We start from the raw sequence: 20,623 nt of genomic DNA on the forward strand, positions 1-20,623 counted from the left end.
GTCCTATCCAAGCCACTTGTTGGTTGTGATTTCCTCACCTCACCTGCCCAATCACCTTTATCACTGCTTACTACATATATCTGTTCAGTCTCAACTTTCCCACCCACTCACAATATAGTCCATCTCCATACACACATTCACTGCTACTTTCAACATCCACACTCTCTCATCAATTACATATAATATACAAATGACAACTCATATCTGTTCCATCAGTCATACCGTATTGCAAATGCATTGTCTGTTAAGCAGGAACTAAACATATGATTACTTTCACAAGGTTTAACTATTTAATAATGATCAACATGAAGAAAAGTTATTTCAAAATGCTTCCTGTTTTTTTACTTGACAATTGTCAATTCCATAACCACATTATATGGTTTCTCTTTTTCATACTTTAATTGCAAAAGCTCACAACTCATCCACTAATAAAGGTGAATCAGTTTATCCATAGAACGTTCTGGTAATAACAAAACAAAGAAGATCAATATTCATAATGATGAAACGGTTATTTTTAACCACAAGAACTATAGGAAAGATTGACTTCTATTTGGATTTGTAGAAGCCTAGTTTCGCCAACTAAGCTTTCTACTTCGTCAGAGTAAAAGATATATAGATGTAAGACCACTTAAACACTAAAACTATAAATGAACCGAAAAATTGCATTTTTACAAAAAACAGAAGAACGCGTACATCACACGCATAGAACATGTATGATCTCACTTGTTGTTATGTAGGAACGTTCTATAATTTGTAGCAAAATTTAATTCTGGCAAGTTTAAAGATCTAATGAGGGTCTCTAAAGATCAATATTCATTCCTGGTATTTTTTCCTCATTAAGGGAATCTTTTGGAACTCTCCGTTCTCTCTCTCTTTCTCTCTCTCTCTATATATATATACATATGTATGTGTGTGTGTGTGTTTTGTACAAAGTATCATATTTTGAACTTTGAACTTTTTTTATACCTAAAATTATCTAAGGGTCAAAGCAGTATAACTGAGAGGAGACCTCCACATAGCCTTTAAAGGAATGCGGAGAACCAACCAGGGCTTCTGACCTAATGTCCAATCCTCACCTTCTTGTGGTGCACCCTGTTGGGTATCTACTTGGATACTGAACGGACGAGGATGGGCTGGCAATTTGGGATTTAGCCGACCAAATTGTATTCTTATTGGTTAAACCAAAATATAGAATGATGGTACAACATGACAAAATTTCATGCCGGCTGGGGCGTTGCCCGGTTAAACAAGGCCCCCGTTGTTTTTGCCAGGGAACCAGGGCGAACAGCGAAAAGTCAGCTACTGGAACAAATCTGAAAAAACACCCCAACTTAACATCACCAGAGTTAAAGATCGGTACTATCAACATAAGAAGTCTGAATGGCAAAGAAATGGAGCTAGCTGAGGAATTAGATAAGTACCAGATTGACATAATAGGGGTGACTGAAACAAAAAAGACAACAACTGGTGAGATCTTTCTGAACAATAAATACAAAATGTTATATTCAGGAAATGACACTCAAGGAAAAGGAGTAGCCATAGTATTCAACACAAAATACAAGGCTAATCTTCTTGAATGGCAGGCAGTCTCAAGTAGAATGATGTGGGCTAATATCAGAATGGAGAACCTGTGGAACAAGTAAAACATTTCAGCTACTTAGGCACAGTTTTTACTGAAGATGGTAAACTAAATATAGAAATAGACAACAGAATCAGCAAAGCTGGTATGGTGGGAAGTCAATTGAATAAATTCATATGGAATAAGAGAGAAATTAGTTGGAACACTAAATTAGCTGTATACAAGACTTGTTCAAACCAGTTTTAACTTATGGATCTGAGAGCTGGGTCAGAAGTAAAACACTTGACCAAAGACTAGAGACCACAGATATGAGAGTCCTGAGAAAGATTATAGGCGTGAACAGATGGCATCAATGGCAGTATCATATTAAAACGAGGATATTAGGAAAGAACTTGACATTGTCAGCATCCAGGAATGCGTTAGCAGAGCTAATCTCAGATGGTATGGTCACTTAAATAGAATGGGAGAGGAAAGATTAGCAAAACAAGTGTTCTCTGCCAGGTTGGCAGCAAAACGACCCAGAGGAAGACCAAGATATAGGTGGATTGATACGGTACAAAGTGCTTTAGACGATAGAAATATAAGATCTGATAATGTTGGAGTGTTGACAAGTAACAGACTTATTTGGAGGAAAATGTAGATAGGAAATTAATAATGATGTAATTTTTTTCATGTAGTACTATCATATCCTGTACACCCCTTGAGGGTACATGGCAGGAATTTGATGATGATGATGATGATGAAATTTATCTGAAAATTAGGATGCATCCTATAAGCTGAATGTGTCTTATAAGCCAGTGCATTATCGCTTGTCACAGATAGTAATCAATACATTATTATATTTAATTTTTTTTTTATAACCCATGGATTCTACAAAGCACAGACATAGCTATAGACTGCGTTTAAGCATTATGTGATTGCATACGCAAAAAAGAATGGAAATAGGACAGCAGAATGGCACTTTGGTTCTCTGCTTACAGAAAAAATGGTTCTTGGAGGAAACATGAACAGCAATTAATAGAAGCAAATCTAAAAAACACAATCTTTGCAAATAACCAGCAAAATGGCCAGAAATTGATAATGAATTACAAACTTGGATAATGGATCAAAGAAGATCAGGTTGTTGTGTATCTACAAAGTGCTTATTCAATGAGCAAAATTATTGGAACTGAAAGAAATATCATCAATTTCACAGAGTCACCATCACGGTGCTTTTGATTTATGAAAAGAAATGATTTATGCACGCATCCAAACATGAAAATTTCACAAAAAAATGCCAAACGAATTTGAAAATAAAATTATTGAATTTCACAGATTCATCATAAATGCTAGAAAACAAGACAATTTTGAACTTTCACAGATAGCTAATATGGATGAAGTGTCTCTGACTTTTGATGTGCCCTCGAACAAGACTGCCGACTCCAAAGGTTAAAAAAAATATTATTGTTAAAACTTCTGGTCACGAAAAAAACCCACCATACTGTTGTTTTGTCGTGCTGTGTGGATGAAACAAAATTGCACCTTTTTTTTTTTTTAATTTTAAAAAGAAAAACAATGCCTGAAGAAAAAATTCCCAAAGGAGGTTACATTCATGTTCATCCTTTCCTCATCATTCCATCCATGACGTCATCCTTTCCTCGTCCAAAAGGATGGATGGATGAGGAAAGGATGACGTTATGGATTAAAAAATAAATAAATAAATAAAGGTGTGATCTAGATGTCCTGGCAATTTATGTCAGAAACCTGCCTTTGTTAGTATGGGATCAGTTTACATACCATAACTGAAGCTGCTAAGAATAAACTTTGCAAAATGAACATAAAATTATTTATTATTATTTATTTAAATAGCTGTAATCCTAAGAGGACTCATCACTGCATTTCAACCTTTAGATGTATCGATAAAGAAACTATTTAAAGGATTTATGATAAGAAAATGGGTCAATTGGATGCAATCTCTAAATTTGAGGAATCATCTACAGGTAGGAGAAAGAAGGCCACAATATTTGCAGGTGTGCAAATGGGTAAAGAGTTCATGGAATGAAGTGAAACCTGAAATTATTATAAATTCTTTTCAAAAGTGTGGCATTAGTAATTCTTTTGACAGTATGGAGATTGACTTATTATTTCAAGATAGCAATGACTTGGCTTTTAATGAAGAATCAAGTTCCAGAAAATTTTGAAAGTGAAGATGAATAAAGATTTGAAAAGAAGAGTAATGAAATTTATAAAAATTAATTTGTTCATATTATATATATATATATATATATATATTTATATTATTATATGTTAGTTTTTTTTATTTAATAAATGGATAATACATGTATTAAAATTTAAAATAAAAAAATTAATATTTACATGAAAAATTTGATGCATAATTTGTGTGTCATATACTGTAAAGAATATTTTTACCCCAAAAAATTCAACAAGAAAAATGTCATGCATCCAATATAACAATGCGTCTTATAAGGCGAAAAATACAGTACATTATTTCTCTTGTATCCAGCTGTTCTACTCATATCACAATCTCACTAACTCTGTATTTTTAATTATGTGACTGTGCCAGTAATGTTGCAAAAGTCATGTATTGTAAACAGTAAAGAACAGTTTACTCATGGCAGAACAGTACATTTGTGAATAGCACAATCAAGGTAAAACTTCCTTTTACTTGGTGCCTAATATACATAATCTGCAGAAAAATATCAAGTTAGCTCTAACAATGCAAGAAAGTACATATATTTCTGTTATTCTTCTTTTTTGCTGCTCTCCATCAGCAACTTTAACATGATGCACGGTAAGGCTTAACAGCTCTGTCAGTTTTCAACCAATACCAAAACCACAGGCAATGTGGTTTAGACAAAATCTTAACATATCTTTTATTTTAATTTTAATCATAAAAAAAAAAAAATTTCCATAGACAAATAAAGATGTTTAAATTCATTTAAACATCTTTACAAGTGTAAAGAATATCATGACCAGTGTTGAGTGATGGAAGCAACAAATAACACTACACCGTTCTGAATCAGAGGCAAATGTGGGTATGGCATACCTGGTTAATGCCAACATACATCATCCCAACTTTGAAATTTGGTAGTGGAAATTATTATTATTGTTATTATTATTTAGGCCAGCAAGGAGGCAAAAGACTCATTGTGAGAGGTCCTTCCTAAGAAACACAAGTTTATCAAGACTCGTCGTGGGGGGGGGGGTATTCCTCCTAGGACACACAAAGTCTATCATACCACTCCTTAAACACATTGACCGTTCTCGCTCTCACCACTCTATCAGGCAAGCATTCCATGGTTCAACCACCCTCCATGCAAAGAAACCACTCCTCATCCTCTTGCTCACAGTTTCCTTTCGTAATTTCCAGCAATGGCCCCATGTCATCACTCCTTCCCACTGTTCAACCAAGCGAAAGAATTCCCCAGTGTCAACCCTGTAACCACCTCTCAACAGTTTAAAAGTATCAATCATATCACCTCTCCTCCTCCTTCTATCCACCAAACTCTGCAGTCCACATTCCCTCAGACAATCCTCATAACTAACATTGTACAGTCCTGAAACTGTCTTTGTAATCTGTCTCTGTACCCTTTCCACAGTTAATTTACCCCTTCAAATTCTAGGGACCAAATCTGAGAACAATACTCTCAGTGCGGTCAGATTAGGGTCTTATACAACAGAATGATAACTCTTTTATCTCTGCAGGTCAGAGTCCTTCTCATTCACCACCTTTGCAATATGTCCCCAAAATTTCAGATTTCGATCAATTATCAACCCCAGATCTCGTCTCCCCCACTTCCTCCACTACAGCTCCTCCAATAGATTATGCAGCATCCCATTGATGTGTCCCAAACCTCAAGACCTTACATTTTGCTGCATTAAACCGACAACCCCTTTCATATGCCCATCTGTCTAGCTTATTCAAATCATCTTGCATGACTACCACATCTGCACTATTAATAATAACTATCACATCTGCAATACTAGGAGAGGTGGTACTTAAGGGTCAAAGCTGTATAACTGAGAGGAGACCTCCACATAGCCTTTAAAGGAATGCAGAGAACCGACCAGGGCATCTGACCTAATGTCCAATCCTCACCTTCTCGTGGTGCACGCTGTTGAGTATCTACCTAGATACTGAACGAACGAGGATGGGCTAGCAATTTGGGATTCAGCAACTAAATTGTTATTCTTATTGGCTTAAACCAAATTACAAAATGATGGTACAACATGAAAAAATTTCATGCCAGCTGGGGCGTCGCCTGGTTAAACAAGGCCCCCGTTGTTTTCACCAGGGAACCAGAGTGAACAGCAAAAAGTCAGCTACTGGAACAAATCTGAAAAAACACCCCAACTTAACATCACCAGAGTTAAAGATCGGTACTATCAACATAAGAAGTCTGAATGGCAAAGAAATGGAGCTAGCTGAGGAATTAGATAAGTACCAGATCGACATAATAGGGGTGACTGAAACAAAAAAGACAACAACTGGTAAGATCTTTCTGAACAATAAATACAAAATGTTATAGTCAGGAAATGACAATCAAGGAAAAGAAGGAGCAGCCATAGTATTCAACACAAAATACAAGGCTAATTGTCTTCAATGGCAGGCAGTCTCAAGTAGAGTGATGTGAGCAAATATCAGAATGGCGAACTGGACAATGAGACTTATTTGTGCCTATGGTCTCACAGAAAGTTCTACTAAGGTAGAAGTGGAGGAATTTTTTAATGCTTTAGAGAAAGCATCTGACACAATGAAAAAGGAAAAGTTGGTCCTTGTTGGGGATCTAAATAGCAGAGTAGGAAATGATTGTCAGACATACAAAAATATATTGGGAAAATTTGGAGAAAAGAGCAAAGCTAATAATAATGGCAAATATTTGTTAGATTTCTGTTCAGGACATGGACTGGTTATTACTAACACCATGTTCCAACATAAAAATGTGCACAAATTCACATGGAGAGAAGCAAGAAATAAGAAAAGTCTCATTGACTATGTTATTGTTGATAGTGTGTTTTCTCTCTTGTGCAGGACAGCAGAGTGCACAGAGGATATGAAATTGGAAGTGATCACTATTTAGTCTTGAGCAGGATAAAATTGAATTTCACATTGAAAAGAATAACATGGAAGAAAGTTTTAAAGGGAATAAAAGTTGAACAGCAGACTAAAATACACAAAGATTATTGAATAAAAAATGAAAGGATTTGAGAACAGGAACCAAACTTTAGAGATTCAGTGGCAAACCTTGGAGAAAACCTTGAATGATTCATGCAAAGAGGCATGTGGTGAGGTTGTCTGCAAGGATAGCAAAAACAGAACTCTATGGTGGACACAGGAAGTTAAAGAGGCAGTGAAGGAAAAGAAAAAAGCATATCAAAAGTTCCTGGCAAATAAGTCAGCTTGTGCTCTTCGAGAATACAGAGACAAATGTAAAAAAGCTAAACACTGCGTAAAACTAACTAAACAAAAGTCATGGAAGAACTTTGGCAAGAACATAGAAAATAAATATCAAGCAGGTGGCAAAATATTCTGGAGATTGTTGAAGAAGCTTAGAAATGGAGGAAAGAGTACTGTAAAAGTAGTTTAGAGATGACAAAGGTGACATGAAAACTGGAGAAAACGATATCCTTGAAGTATGGAGTAATTACTTCGAGCAATTGCTAAATGAAACAAGCAGTGAAAGCACAGTGGTAAGAAACACTCAACAGGCATAGTCAGGAATACATATCCATACTTGAAGTAGAAAAAGCCATCAAAGGCTTAAAATGTGGAAAGGCAGCAGGAGTAGATGATATCCGACCAGAAATGCTGAAGTATGGTGGTATAAAAGTCTTGCAGTGGCTGCACTGCATAGTTCAGAAGGCCTGGAGAGAGGGTTGAATTCCCGATGATTGGAGTAGAGCTCTCATTGTACCCGTATATAAAAAGGGAAATAAAACTAAATGTGAGAATTACAGAGGTATTTCCCTACTGAGTGTTCCTGGTAAGATATATGCAAATATACTTGAGAAACGGTTGAGAAGAATTGTAGAAGAAAAGCATGGTGAAGAACATGCTGTATTCTGGCCAAATAGAGGCTGTCAGGACTAGATCTTCACTTTAAGACTTCACTTTAGTGGAGAAATCATGGGAATATAACAAAGATCTCTATTTGAGTATTGTAGATCTGGAAAAGGCATATGATAAGGTGTCAAGAGAGAAGCTACTCAATACGCTACAGTTATATGGTGTCAATGGGACATTATATCACGCCATACTTAGAGTTTATTTGAGTTGCAAGTCAGCAGTTAGAATTGAAGGAAGTACAGAAAGATGGTTTAACATTAAATCTGGTGTGAGACAAGGATATACATTATCCCCTCTGTTATTCGTTATCTAAATGGATCACATTATGAAGGAAAGTGGTATTAAACATGATATCAAAATGGGAGATGTTAATGTCAGCTCTTTGCGTTATGCAGACGATGTTATACTTATCAATAAATCCACTACAAGTCTGCAAGATTTCTTGACTAAATTGAATAACTGTTGTAATAGATATAGTATGAAGGTCAGCAATAAAAAGACAAAGACAATGAAAATAGGCAGAATCGTTGAAAATGTCAACTGCATTGTGAATGGAGAAGAACCTGTGGAACAAGTAAAACATTTCAGCTATTTAGGCACGATTTTTACTGAAGATGGTAAATTAAATATGGAAATAGACAACAGAATCAATAAAGCTGGTAGAGAAGGAAATCAATTGAATAAATTCATATGGAATAAGAAAGAAATTAGTCAGAATACTAAATTAGTTGTATACAAGACAGTGTTCAAACCAGTTTTAACTTATAGATCTGAGAGCTGGGTCAGAAGTAAAACAATTGACCAAAGACTAGAGATGACAGATATGAGAACGCTGAGAAAGATTAGAGGCGTGAACAGATGGCATCAATGGCAATATAATATTAAAATCGAGGATATTAGGAAAGAACTTGACATTGTCGGCATCCAGGAATGCATTAGCAGAGATAATATCATGTGGTATGATCACTTAAACAGAATAAATGGGGAAAGATTAGCAAAACAAGTGTTCTCTCCCAGGTTGGCAGGAAATGACCCAGAGGAAGACCAAGATATAGGTGGATTGATACAGTACAATGTGCCTTAGGCGACAGAAATATGAGATCTGATAATATTGGAGTCTTCACAAGTAACAGACTGATCTGGAGGAAAATTGTAGATAGGAAGTTAGTAATGATGTAAATTTTTCATGTAATACTATCATATCCTGTATACCCCTTGAGGGTATATGGCAGGAATTTGATCATGATGATGACATCTGCACTATTAATAATAACCCTTCCCAGCTTCACATCATCAGCAAACAACTGAATATCCCCCTGCAATCCACTGATAATGTCAATGATATAAAGGTTAAACAATATAGATCTCAGTACTGAGCCCTGTGGGACCCCACTTGTGACCATCTGCCTCCTTGAAACTTCCCCACCATACACAACTCTCTGATACCTATCAGACAGCCAATCCTGAATCCAGCTGACCAACCTGACATCCAAACCCATGTGCTGCAACTTAAATATCAGCTTATCATGTGGCACCCTGTCAAATACCTTCGCTAAATCCAAGAAAATTGCAGTATATGCCTTAACATCATCTACTGCTCTTGTAACTTTATTATAAAAAGCCAACATATTACTAAAAGAAGAGCGCTCCCTCAAAAATCAATGTTGACTTTTACAGATAACATTACCCTCATCTGCCCAATGGTGTGCAGTCCCTAACTAATTTCTCCAAGATCTCAACAACTACTGATGACACACAAACTGGCCTATAATTAGATACTTCCAGTCTGCTACTGCCCTTATGCAATGGCACTATCTTACCATCCTTCCATTCCCTGGGCACCTTTCCCGTAGCCAGACTTTCAGTGAAAAGCAAGGTCAAAGGAGCTGTCAGTTCTTTAGCACATTCTCTCAAAACTCATCGTGAAATACCATCCAGTCCTCAAGCTTTACTGACATCCAGAGTACTCAGTATTTGGAAAACATTCTCCTCCTGCACCTCTAAACCTCGAACCTGCCCTATTCCTATAGTATTAAAATTAACTCCTCCAGTAATACACCAATAAAGTGTTTATTGAACAAATCCACTATGTCCTCTGGATAAGTCACTCTATTCCCATTTTTATCCCACAATGTCATTCTTCCACAATCATTTCTCCTCCTACTGGCCACATAGCTAAAAAATTCCCTAAGATTTTCTTTGGATCTTATGGTATTCCAGTTTCACCTTCCTTACCATACTAGTAACTCTCCTGGCCTATGTCTCATATTCTTCATGCATCTGCTCTTCACCTGTCTCCTTATATCTTTTTCATAGCCTCTTTTTCACATGCAGCTCCTTTTGAATATTGTTTGTCATCCACTTTACACCAAATTGTGTCCTCTTCTTCACTTGTGGTATACAACTTACCATTGCTGCTAACAAATATTCTTTAACAATTTCCCACACACTAATGATATTCCGGTCTTCCAATTCCTCTCTCCATGAAACTTCCCGAAGTTGACGTCGAAGACTATTATAATCACCTGCTTTATAAATCCACATACGTTCCTGTCTCTGATACTCCTGCACGTCTATTCATTTTCCAAGTCAAAACCATATGGTCACTCTCTCCAACTGGTGGGAGAGATGTCATCTCAGTTATTATCAACTCTTCTGATGCAATGATCAAAACCAAAACTCTTGAACCTCTTGTTCCCTCTATTACATGTTGCCTAAGATATTTGTCCCTCAAGAATTCTAGAAATTCCATTCCCTTATTGCTACATGCATCTTCCTCTCCCCAATTTATACTGCTGTAGCTAGAGTCTCCCATAACAATCATTCTTCTTCCACTTGCCAAGCTCAACTGTCTAAACATCTCCTGGTCCCCACCCTCTGTGCTCCTTGGTTTGTAGCAACATCCACTAAATATCCCATCTTGCCTATCTCTACCTCACACCATATGCTTTCAAAATCATTAGTGTCACTGCCTTCCAAAGCCTCCATTCTTAGAGGATATAAGTCGTCACTTATCATAAGCAGTACTCAACCACCACGCCATCCTGCCGAAAAATGGTGTACCCTGCTACTTCTATTCCTGTTATTATATTCTCTTCTGTCAACCACGTCTCAGCGATCCCAATAATCTATGGCCGGGCTGATGCTATCAGCACCACCAATTCCTCTCCTTTATTCCAGATACTCCTGGCATTAGTATAAAGCATAAAAATGCCACTATTTCTATACCCAGCATTATCCCCTCTAGGCTCCACTGGACTCAGCATTACCTGATGTTGTCCTCCTTCTCCCAAGTACCCTTTGCAGTGTTTATTGTAACTATGAAAGGGTTTGAGGAAAAGTATGTGCAAAACTTGACTGGCCTGAACAGAACTTTGGAACAAACTGGAACATCAATGTAGGCCAGACCAATGGACTTAACAAAAGCATGGACCAGGTGGTCATGTTGAAGGAAGAATGGTCCAAAATATCTGATCCAAGTGTTATGAAAATGCCTGAGCTCAGTTTCAAGGGCTATGTCATTTGAACAAATAGCTCTAGCTTGCTCTGTGTGTGTTTAGAGGATGCCATACTGTTGGGATGGTAATGTGATTGCTTAGGTAAATACCTCTCAGTGTGTGTGTGTGTGTGTGTGTTTTCTATAAGTGGAAAATGATAATGAACTATTAGGTAGTCGTGTTACTAGTGAATATGTCAAGAATGGGAATACTTAGGGCAGGCATTCCCAACCCTATGCCTGCGGGAACCATGGTGCCCATCGACCAATTTGTGTGTGCCCGCCACTGTTCAACCGTATGCCGTATAGTTTGAAATAATCACGTGCACATCACGCAACAATTCATGGCATGCTATATGACTCATGATTTAATGACACATGATGAGTATTAAACCATACAATGTAAAGTAGATGCACATTCGAAGCTGTTCATTATCTGTTGCTAGTTATATGTGCATAATTTTAACGGTGTCTTGTACTTAAATTTTTGAAATATTTTGATTTTTAATCCTGAAATGAGTGAATCGAGTAAAAGACAACGAACCTATAATTTTAACACTGACTGGGAGGAAACATATAGTTTCTTTAATTTTAAAGATAATTGTGTTTGTTTGTTGTGCAACAGTAGCGTTGCAATTCCGAAAAAACATAATGTTGAACGTCACTTCCAGACAATGCATGCCACTTTTAATACGAATTATCCACTTAAATCTGAAATAAGAACAAAAAAAATAAATCAACTAAAATCGAACCTGTCTGCCCAACAGTCGGTTTTCACTAGACATGTGGTAACATCTAATAATGCCACCACTGCTTCTTTAAAAATTTCTCACATGCTCGCAAAGAAGAAAAAACCATTCCAAGATGGCGAGTTGTTAAAAGAAGCATTTTTGACTGGTGCGAATTGTTTATTTGAGGGATTTTCTAACAAACGTGAGATTATGTCAGCAATACAAGATTTACAATTGTCAAATAACAGTCACAATTAGAATACATGTAATTTCAATGGACATACAAACTCAGTTAAAAAGTGACTTGGAAATATGTAACTGGTTCTCTTTACAATTTGACAAGTCAACATACGTATCAGATACAGCACAGTTAGCAGTTATGGTGAGAATGGTATTTAGTAACTTCACTGTAAAAGAAGATCTACTGAAAATATTACCCATGAAAGGATGAACAACAGGTGAATATATTTATAATACATTCAGAATATATGCCAAGTCGATAGATATGCCTTTGAACAAGCTGTTTGCGATAACTACTGATGGGGCACCAGCAATGGTTGGCAATATCAATGGATTTATTGCACTCTGCAAGAAAGATCATTCATTTCCAAACTTTATGTCCTACCACTGTATTATTCACCAGGAAGCTTTGTGCAGTAAAATACTGCCCTTTGGACATGTTATGAAAGTTGTTACAAAAATAATCAACTCCATTCGAGCAGCCCCTTTGCAGCACCAACTTTTCAAGGCTCTATTGCAAGACATTTAAGATAAAAGAACCTGATCTCATCCTGCATACTGAAGTACGTTGACTCAGTAAAGTCCTTACAATATTTTTAAGCTTAATTGAAAAAATAAAAAATATCTTCACGTCAAAAGTGAAAATTCTGATGAACTAAATGACGTCTGCTGGCTGTTGGATTTATGTTTTCTCACAGACATCATGGAAAAATTGAATTCTTTAAATTTGGAGTTGCAAGGAAAAGAGAGACATGTTGCTAAAATGATAGGCTTTGTAAACTCATTTAAAGTAAAACTGGATTTGTGGATATCACATCTGCAGATGGGATCTCCTGTTCATTTCACAAATATGAAACAAATGGTAGGCGATAGTGAATTTAACTTGCCACCATTTGTTAAACATCTTCAAGTGCTTAAAGAACAGTTTGAAAAGAGATTTCAGGAATTTACTATCATGGAGTCAATGATCTCCTTTTTTATCAATCCTTTTACTTGACAAGTAAATATAATGGAAATAGCTGCATGCATTTGCAAAGCTTGTTCAAGTAAATGCTGAAGAACTGGAGCTAGAAATTTTGGATCTTCAGAATGACATTTCGCTAAAATCCCATATAACAGATGAAAACGTATGGAATCTAGTGGATAGAAAATTGTTTCCATTCTTAAAAAGAGCAGCATACAAGATAAAATCGTTTTTCGGTTCCACATACCTTTGCAAATCATTGTTTTCAACCATGAATATTATAAAATCAAAATATAGATCACGATTCACTAATGAGCATCTTGATGATTGTTTAAGAACTGGAATATCATCATATTCTCCTAATTATGATGAAGCACTGGCCAATGAAATGCAATGCCAAAGATCACACTAACTTACATATATATATTTAAATTTTTATATAATGTAAACTTTGTATGTATTCATTTAACAAAAGAATTCAAAAAATTTGTTTGAAAAAATGGATGGTGCCCGTCGCCCTACCAGTATTTTAGAATGTGCTCTACGAAACAGAAAGGTTGCAAACCCCTGACTTAGGGAATTACTTTCTTTTTCTACAACAATGTGTATTTTTGGATGTTGGCTGTTTAGATGCTAAAAATGTATCGAATGTACCAACCAAATATCACCATATGTAGTTAAACTATTAGTTTACGTATGCTTGTGTTGAGTGCTTGTTTTTATTGGGTGGTGGAAGGAAAACAGGACAACCCACTGCAGTACCACCTAGCTCTAGCTGTTTGTATATTTTTCCTTTCCATGTAAAATAACTAGAATAAATTGTGAATCTGGGTAATTCATACATGTCAGAGGAGAAATGTGGTTAATAAGGTCAAGGTTCTCTTTTAAACGTACACTGATAAACAATAAAGTAATGTCAAGGCTGACGTTACTTCATTGTTTGATTCTGATATCAGAATCTGTCAGGATTAGAATTTTTTATTAATGTTTTAAAGTGAAGAGGATTTTAATAAATGAGGGAAAATGCTTGTGATGGGGGAAAAGTTTGAACACAAAGATGGAGCTGTCGATGCTGTCAACTACTGGACAAGGGTGGGGTAGGATGGGGAGTTAGGTTTGTGAATTTCTTTACGCCAGGATATAACTTTTTTTTTTTTTTTATTAAAAATAAGCTGCATTTTGGACAGACTGGTAGATCAGTAAACACTTGCCACATTGATTTCATCTGCAATCATCTCTATGGCAAGTTGGGACTGGTAAAACATGCTCTGGATATTCCTTCAAAAAAGATTAAATGGAAGAGACATCTATGCTACACAGAAATCACTACAGGTCTGAGAGACTATTTTTAAAATCAGAATCAGCTATGAATCACTCCCCAGCCTTAGCAAGTATGGCTGCATCCATTTGCCAGAGATCTGAGAAAACAGTCCTTCTGAGATCAAATATAGCCTGATTTCTCCAAATTAACTTTATGGTTATCCACCCATTAGGATGGGGAGGCATCTCGTTAGCACATTAGTTCTGGTTTCATTACAACCTGAACTGTTTTTACAAAACTATCTGAGTGCTGTGTGCTTGTCACAAATGCATCTTGTGCTCTCAAGGAGGAAAGAAAACCTAGAAACATTAGCAAGATCAATAAATTAATTAGATTTTTTTTTTCTCTTGTTGTTTGTACTGTGAAGCACTGTTATGAATACAACTGCACTAGGGTTTTATGATACCATATTGATGAGACAGGAATATGATTGGAAAGTTTGTGAATGTATCTACATGTCTCAGTAGATTTTCTGTATAGTGAGAAAGAAAGAAAGAATATTGCTAGAGAAATGAGCAAGTAAAATATCCTGAGTTGTTTATTATTTTAACGGTATAATAGAACACAGAAACTAAGTAAATAATTAATTTATTAACTTGATGCTGATATTTCGCTGGTATTATAACCAGCATCTTCAGAGCACAAAATGTGCTCTGAAGTCTGTCCACATGGAATCTGTCCACACGTAAAATATCCTGAGGTCTACTTTGTGTTGTTTTTCACTCAACCAAACTTTAATACATGAGCTTCAACCAGTGCTAAGCCTAAACACGATACAGACTTGATGATCCAATTTTTTTTAATTTTTTTTTTTTAAACCAACATTCCCTTGATGCATACCTTACAATCTCCCATCCCAAGGCTTTTTCTTCCTGATGTAGTTTATTTTATTTTTATTTTGTGATGTGTCATGGTTATTTTAGTTGGGAAAACAAGATCTACAAGCAAATCAAAGGCACTCACTGTAATGGAGAATTCACTTTTTCCTTGTCTGGCTAACTGCTATTTAGAAAACTCTGAGAAAGAACTGTTTTCAACTATGCCATAGTACCCTACTCTGAATAAGAGCTCATTAACTTCATTTATAAAAAAATCAGTATTTCCACACTTGGATAAAAAATTCATAACAAAAATTGAAAAATTACCCTTTCAAGATGATCTACTTCCTCTAATTTTTGATGACACCCTTAACTGGTCTGTTCACCAGAAGCACATACTTACGGAAGAATTCAGTAGGCAACAGAAACATGGCATATAACCACTAAATGATAGAGCCCACTCACTTTGTTCCACTAACTCAGCATTGCTATCGTCATCATCACAGTCCTGATTAGCCAAGTGGATAGTACCTTCAAATCTGACCAACAGTTTGCGAGTTCAAATACCACTGTAATCAGGGATGTTTATGAATGTCTTTATGTATTATGAATTTCACCACCCAGTGTGAGATTACTGTCTTGCTTATTGGAGGCATGAAGTAAGTTTTGTATTTGGTCTATAGCAGAGGTTCTAGATTATCTGACTCTTAGCTCACACAAGGTACTAATAGTCTGGTAGGTTTACACAATCATTCATGGGTATTATTTGCATAAACACACACACACACATATATATACGAAAGAATGATCATTAACTCGGTTAACATACATATTTTTATGAAAAATTGAATGACTAGAACCGAGATTTAAGTAAAAAGGTTTTAATATAAAAACACAACTAGTTTCGGCCTGTAACAGCCTTCATCAGGTGACATTCTTCTTCTTCTTCTGCAGCTTCTCCCACTTAAGTGGGGTCACTGTTGATGATGAGTCTCCTCCACATCCTCCTGTCTTGGGCTGTCACCACATCCAAGTTCTTCATCCTCAAGTCCTCTTCTACCAGCTCCCTCCATCTCTTCTTTGGCCGCCCACGCATCCTCCTTCCTTGCACATCCATCTGCATGACCCTTCTTCCCACATATTCGTCCTCCCTCCTCATCACATGACCAAAACATCTCAACCTTGCTTCCTATATCTTCTCTCCTAAATTCGTAACTGTCACTGTTCTCCTCACAGTCATTTCTCAGACGATCCTTTCTGGTCACACCGCACATCCACCTAAATATTCTCGTCTCTGCTACTTCCATCCTGCTGATGTTATTTTTCCTCAGGGCCACAGTTTCTATAGCATACGTCATTGCTGGCCTCACTACTGTCCTATAGATTTTGCTTTTCAGATTGATCGGCACCCTCTTATTGCATAACACTCCAGCCATCTCCCTTCAGTTCCTCCAACTCGCTTGTATCCTGCATCCCACTTCCTTCTCAGCTCCTCCATCTTCTTCCACTGTTGAACCTAAGTATCTAAAGTCCCTCACCTTCCTGATGACATTTCCTTCCAGCTCCAGGTCTGTCTTCTGGCTGCCGGCCACCGTGCAACACATATACTCTGTCTTACTTCTGCTCAGTCTCATACCTCTCTCTTCCAGTACTTTTCTCCATCTTTCCAGTTTAGTTCCCGCTTCTTCTCTTGAATCTGCACACAGCAAGATATCATCTGCATACAACATTGTCCAAGGCGCATCTTTTCTCACCTCCTCCGTCACTACCTCCATCACAATGTTAAACAGAAATGGACTTAATGCTGACCCTTGATGCAAGCCAACTGTTACTTAAAAACTTTCTGTCTGTCCCAGAGAGGTCCAAACACTTGCCTTCACATTTCTGTACATTTCCCGCACCAACCTGACATATTTCTCCGGAACCTTCTTCTCCCTCAGACACCTCCAGACTTCTTGCCTTGGCACTCTATCGTATGCTTTCTCCAGATCAATAAATGCCAGATGTAGCTCCCGTTGTTTCTCTCGAAACTTTTCCATCATCTGCCGTAACCCAAAGATAGCATCTGTTGTTGATCTACTATGCATGAAGCCAAATTGTTCCTTTGCAATCTCCACCTCCTTACTCAATCTACCATCAAGAACCCTTTCTTGGATTTTCATTGTGTGGGACATCAACTTTATTCCTCTGTAATTTTTACAGTCTTGTGCATCCCCTTTACCCTTGTAGATGGGGACAAGAGTACTCTCCCTCCATTCCTCGGGTATATTTTCCTGTTGGCAAACTTTCACGAACAGGTCCAACAGCAGGTCAATTCCCTCTTCCCCCAGTGCCTTCCATGCCTCCACTGGAATCCTGTCAGGGTCCACTGATTTCCATTCCTCATCCTCTTCATGGCCTCTGTCACTTCCACTCTACTGATGTTCTGCACCATCCCCTCAGAAGGCTGCCCATCTTCTCTGTGAGTCCTTGCATTTTCCTCATTCAAAAGTCCCTCAAAGTATATTCTCCATCTGTTTCTTATGTCCACATCCCTCCATAATACTCTTCCTTCAGCATCTTTGATCTGCCTCACATGTAAGATGTCTTTTGCTGCTTTATTTCTACATTTTGCTAGTTGGTAAATTTTTCTCTGTCCTTCCTTTGCTTCTAATTGATCATACAGATCTTGATATGCCATGGCCTTCACCTGTGCCACAACTCTCTTGGCTTCTTGCTTTCTCTCTCTATATACCTCTGTCCTCTTTCACTCGACTCATCCTACTTCTGCTTTGCCTTCCTCTTAGCTGTTACTGCCACTTGTACATTATTATTCCACCACCAACCCATTATAAAATGACATTATAAAAGAGAAAAAAAAGAAAAAACACTAAACACTGAAGGTTAAAAGACTATGAACAACATAGAGAGTCTCTATACATAATTAGCATGAAAACATTGTAGTTGTATTTAAAGCTGTTCTTTCGTTTGTTGCATTGTTGGAAGAGTGCGTGCTTGCAGCATCACGTGAACGCCAGTACATGATTACAGCTGAATGACTATCTGGGAGGTTGTAGCTCAAGTTATTATTTAGATGAACAGGATTGAAGATGATTTCTCTAGATTCCACGATTTTTCTCTCTAGTTCATCTTTGCAACATTCATCATCAAAAAAAAAAAAAAAAAAAGTTATTTTTATTTATTTTTTTTATAATGTCACCCGATAAAGGCTGTTGCAGGCCGAAACTAGTTGTGTTTTTATATTAAAACCTTTTTACTTAAATCTTGGTTCTAGTCATTCAATTCTTCATTAAAAAAAAAAAAAAAAAACTTTCTATATATATATAGAAAGTATTTTACCTTGGGTATAATAAATGTTAAAGATACCAAGCTATTTTAAACTTGGTTTTACTCCATTTCCCAAGTAAGCAAACAGACAAACAAGTCAAGTTTGTGCCTGCACGTATTGGAAGTCTAGCTGACCCTCAAAGTAGTGCAAGTCAAGGCAACTCATGGTAAAAGTGGAATAAGCTCTGATCACTATTCTTAATATTTACCCTTAATGCACAGCCCATCTCCTTGAGGAGATATAAGATACTATGTATTAAAGGCAAGGGGCCACTACCCAGACCGGTTTTGACCTTTATCGAGGTCTCATCAGTGGGAGCCAGGCTAGAAATACCAAGATTTTAGTAGTACAGAGCTTATAAGTATTTTACCAGAACAAGTTACCATAAGGTGTTTTAACCTTATTAAATAAAAATCTCTGGATGAGATATAAATGTAGAAAGTATTCTAAAGTAAGATTTAGCTGAACTTATTTTACCTGGTCATCTGCACTTGGAGATATTACAACACTAGCATCATCACTTTCTATAATATTCTCCAACCCTTAAAAAAGAAAAAAAAAATCAAATAGAACTTTTATACATTGTATAAAACATTTTACAACAAAATGTATGCATATTATAGTGTCTACAGCAAGTTTTGTTCACTGAGCATGCTGAAGCACAAATTCAGGAAAACTTAAGCAATTAAGTTGGAAGCAAGTGAGTTTGCGTGAAGGCACTCAAGAGACGAGTGAATGTGGGAATGACTAAATGCAGGATCTAGTCTCCCAAACAAAAATCTTGAATAGGATAGTCAATACAGGAAGTAAAGGTGGGTGGGAACCTAAAGGGATGTTGCAGTTTCTATATATTAATGCTAGAAGTATCAGGAACAAGGAGGAGGAGTTTTTGGTACTGGTTAGTGCAACCTCGACAAAAGTTATAAGTAGACTTACCATAAAATTTTTTTTTTTTTTTTTATCAAACCGGGACATTTTTGAGAGTTTGCTCAAAACAGAAAGTAACGTCTTCTACGCTAAGTACTTATGATTCAAAAGGCTAAATAACGGAGTAGTTAACAAAAAAAAAAACATTTCGTAGTAATAATTTTTAATTACTCTTAACTGAACATAACTTATTATTAAAAAGTTATTAATATTTATCACTAGCGTGAACTTTCTTTAAAAATTCTTTGTTATTTTTAATTGCGTCGAAAAATTCACTACAATTTATTTCACTATTAAGTTTGCAGCACAATACAGCTTTTACTGTTGATTCAGCCATTCTACCTCTTTCTTCAGACTATATATTATTCATTATTGAGAATATCCTTTCAACAGGCGAAGATGTGCCTAGCAGGCTGAAAATGTATTCTATAATTTGGACAAGATTGGGCAACAAAATGTTCTTTTCTTTGAAATGACTGAATAGTTGTATCCATTTTTCTTCGCAACTTGTATTTTTCAAAATGTCATAGTCTGCCAACCAAAAAGCTTTTGCAATCACTACTTCATCAAACAGTTCATCCATGTTTATTGCATTATTTGCAAGAGTTTCATTAATTTTTTCACCTGAAGCTTCAATTTCCGACCAAGTAACCATATTTGCTGGCATATAAGACGTGCTTTTTTTCTTTGAAAATAGGTCTGAAAAACAGGATGCGTCTTATACGCCGACACTCAGTTTTTAATTATATACTTTCATTTCTGGAAATTTTCTCTGTTCCGAGTTACGCGATTTCTTTCTTGCTTCCTTGTGGTTGTGAGAGCATTCCAGCTATGTAGAGTTCAGTGGATGCACATGCACTGTCATTGATGATCACAGCTGTGTTCATGTTCATTTAAATTTTCCAATTGTTGTCATAGTTGTTGTAAACGGTGATAAATTTCTGCCATTAAATTTTCTCTAAATTCCTTGGTAAATTATGGCTGAAAAAAGTCGCCATTGCCAGAATATTGCATACAAGCTATGTGTGATTACGTGTGCTAAAGAACATGGAAACAGGGCTGCAGAGAGGCATTTCGGGCTCTCCCCAACTGAGAAAATGATAAGAACTTGGCAGAATCAGGAAGAGGATCTAAAAAAAGCAACTCATAATA

The 20,623-nt window shown here is 36.6% G+C and overlaps 1 protein-coding gene across 1 annotated transcript in view; it reads right to left on the minus strand.

The window, feature by feature from the left end:
* Nop17l (PIH1 domain-containing protein Nop17-like) overlaps window positions 1-20,623 on the minus strand; it is a 187,808-nt gene that overhangs the window by 99,384 nt on the left and 67,801 nt on the right. The window contains exon 4 of the mRNA XM_090409634.1: window positions 19,022-19,086. Within this exon, the coding sequence (XP_090265760.1) occupies window positions 19,022-19,086 (65 nt within the window). The remainder of the gene's footprint in view (window positions 1-19,021; window positions 19,087-20,623) is intronic.

Source organism: Typopeltis vanoorti, chromosome 2 (genome assembly GCF_054136105.1).
Source record: "Typopeltis vanoorti isolate ZY-2024b chromosome 2, IOZ_Tvanoo_1.0, whole genome shotgun sequence".
NCBI classification, from domain to species: domain Eukaryota; kingdom Metazoa; phylum Arthropoda; class Arachnida; order Uropygi; family Thelyphonidae; genus Typopeltis; species Typopeltis vanoorti.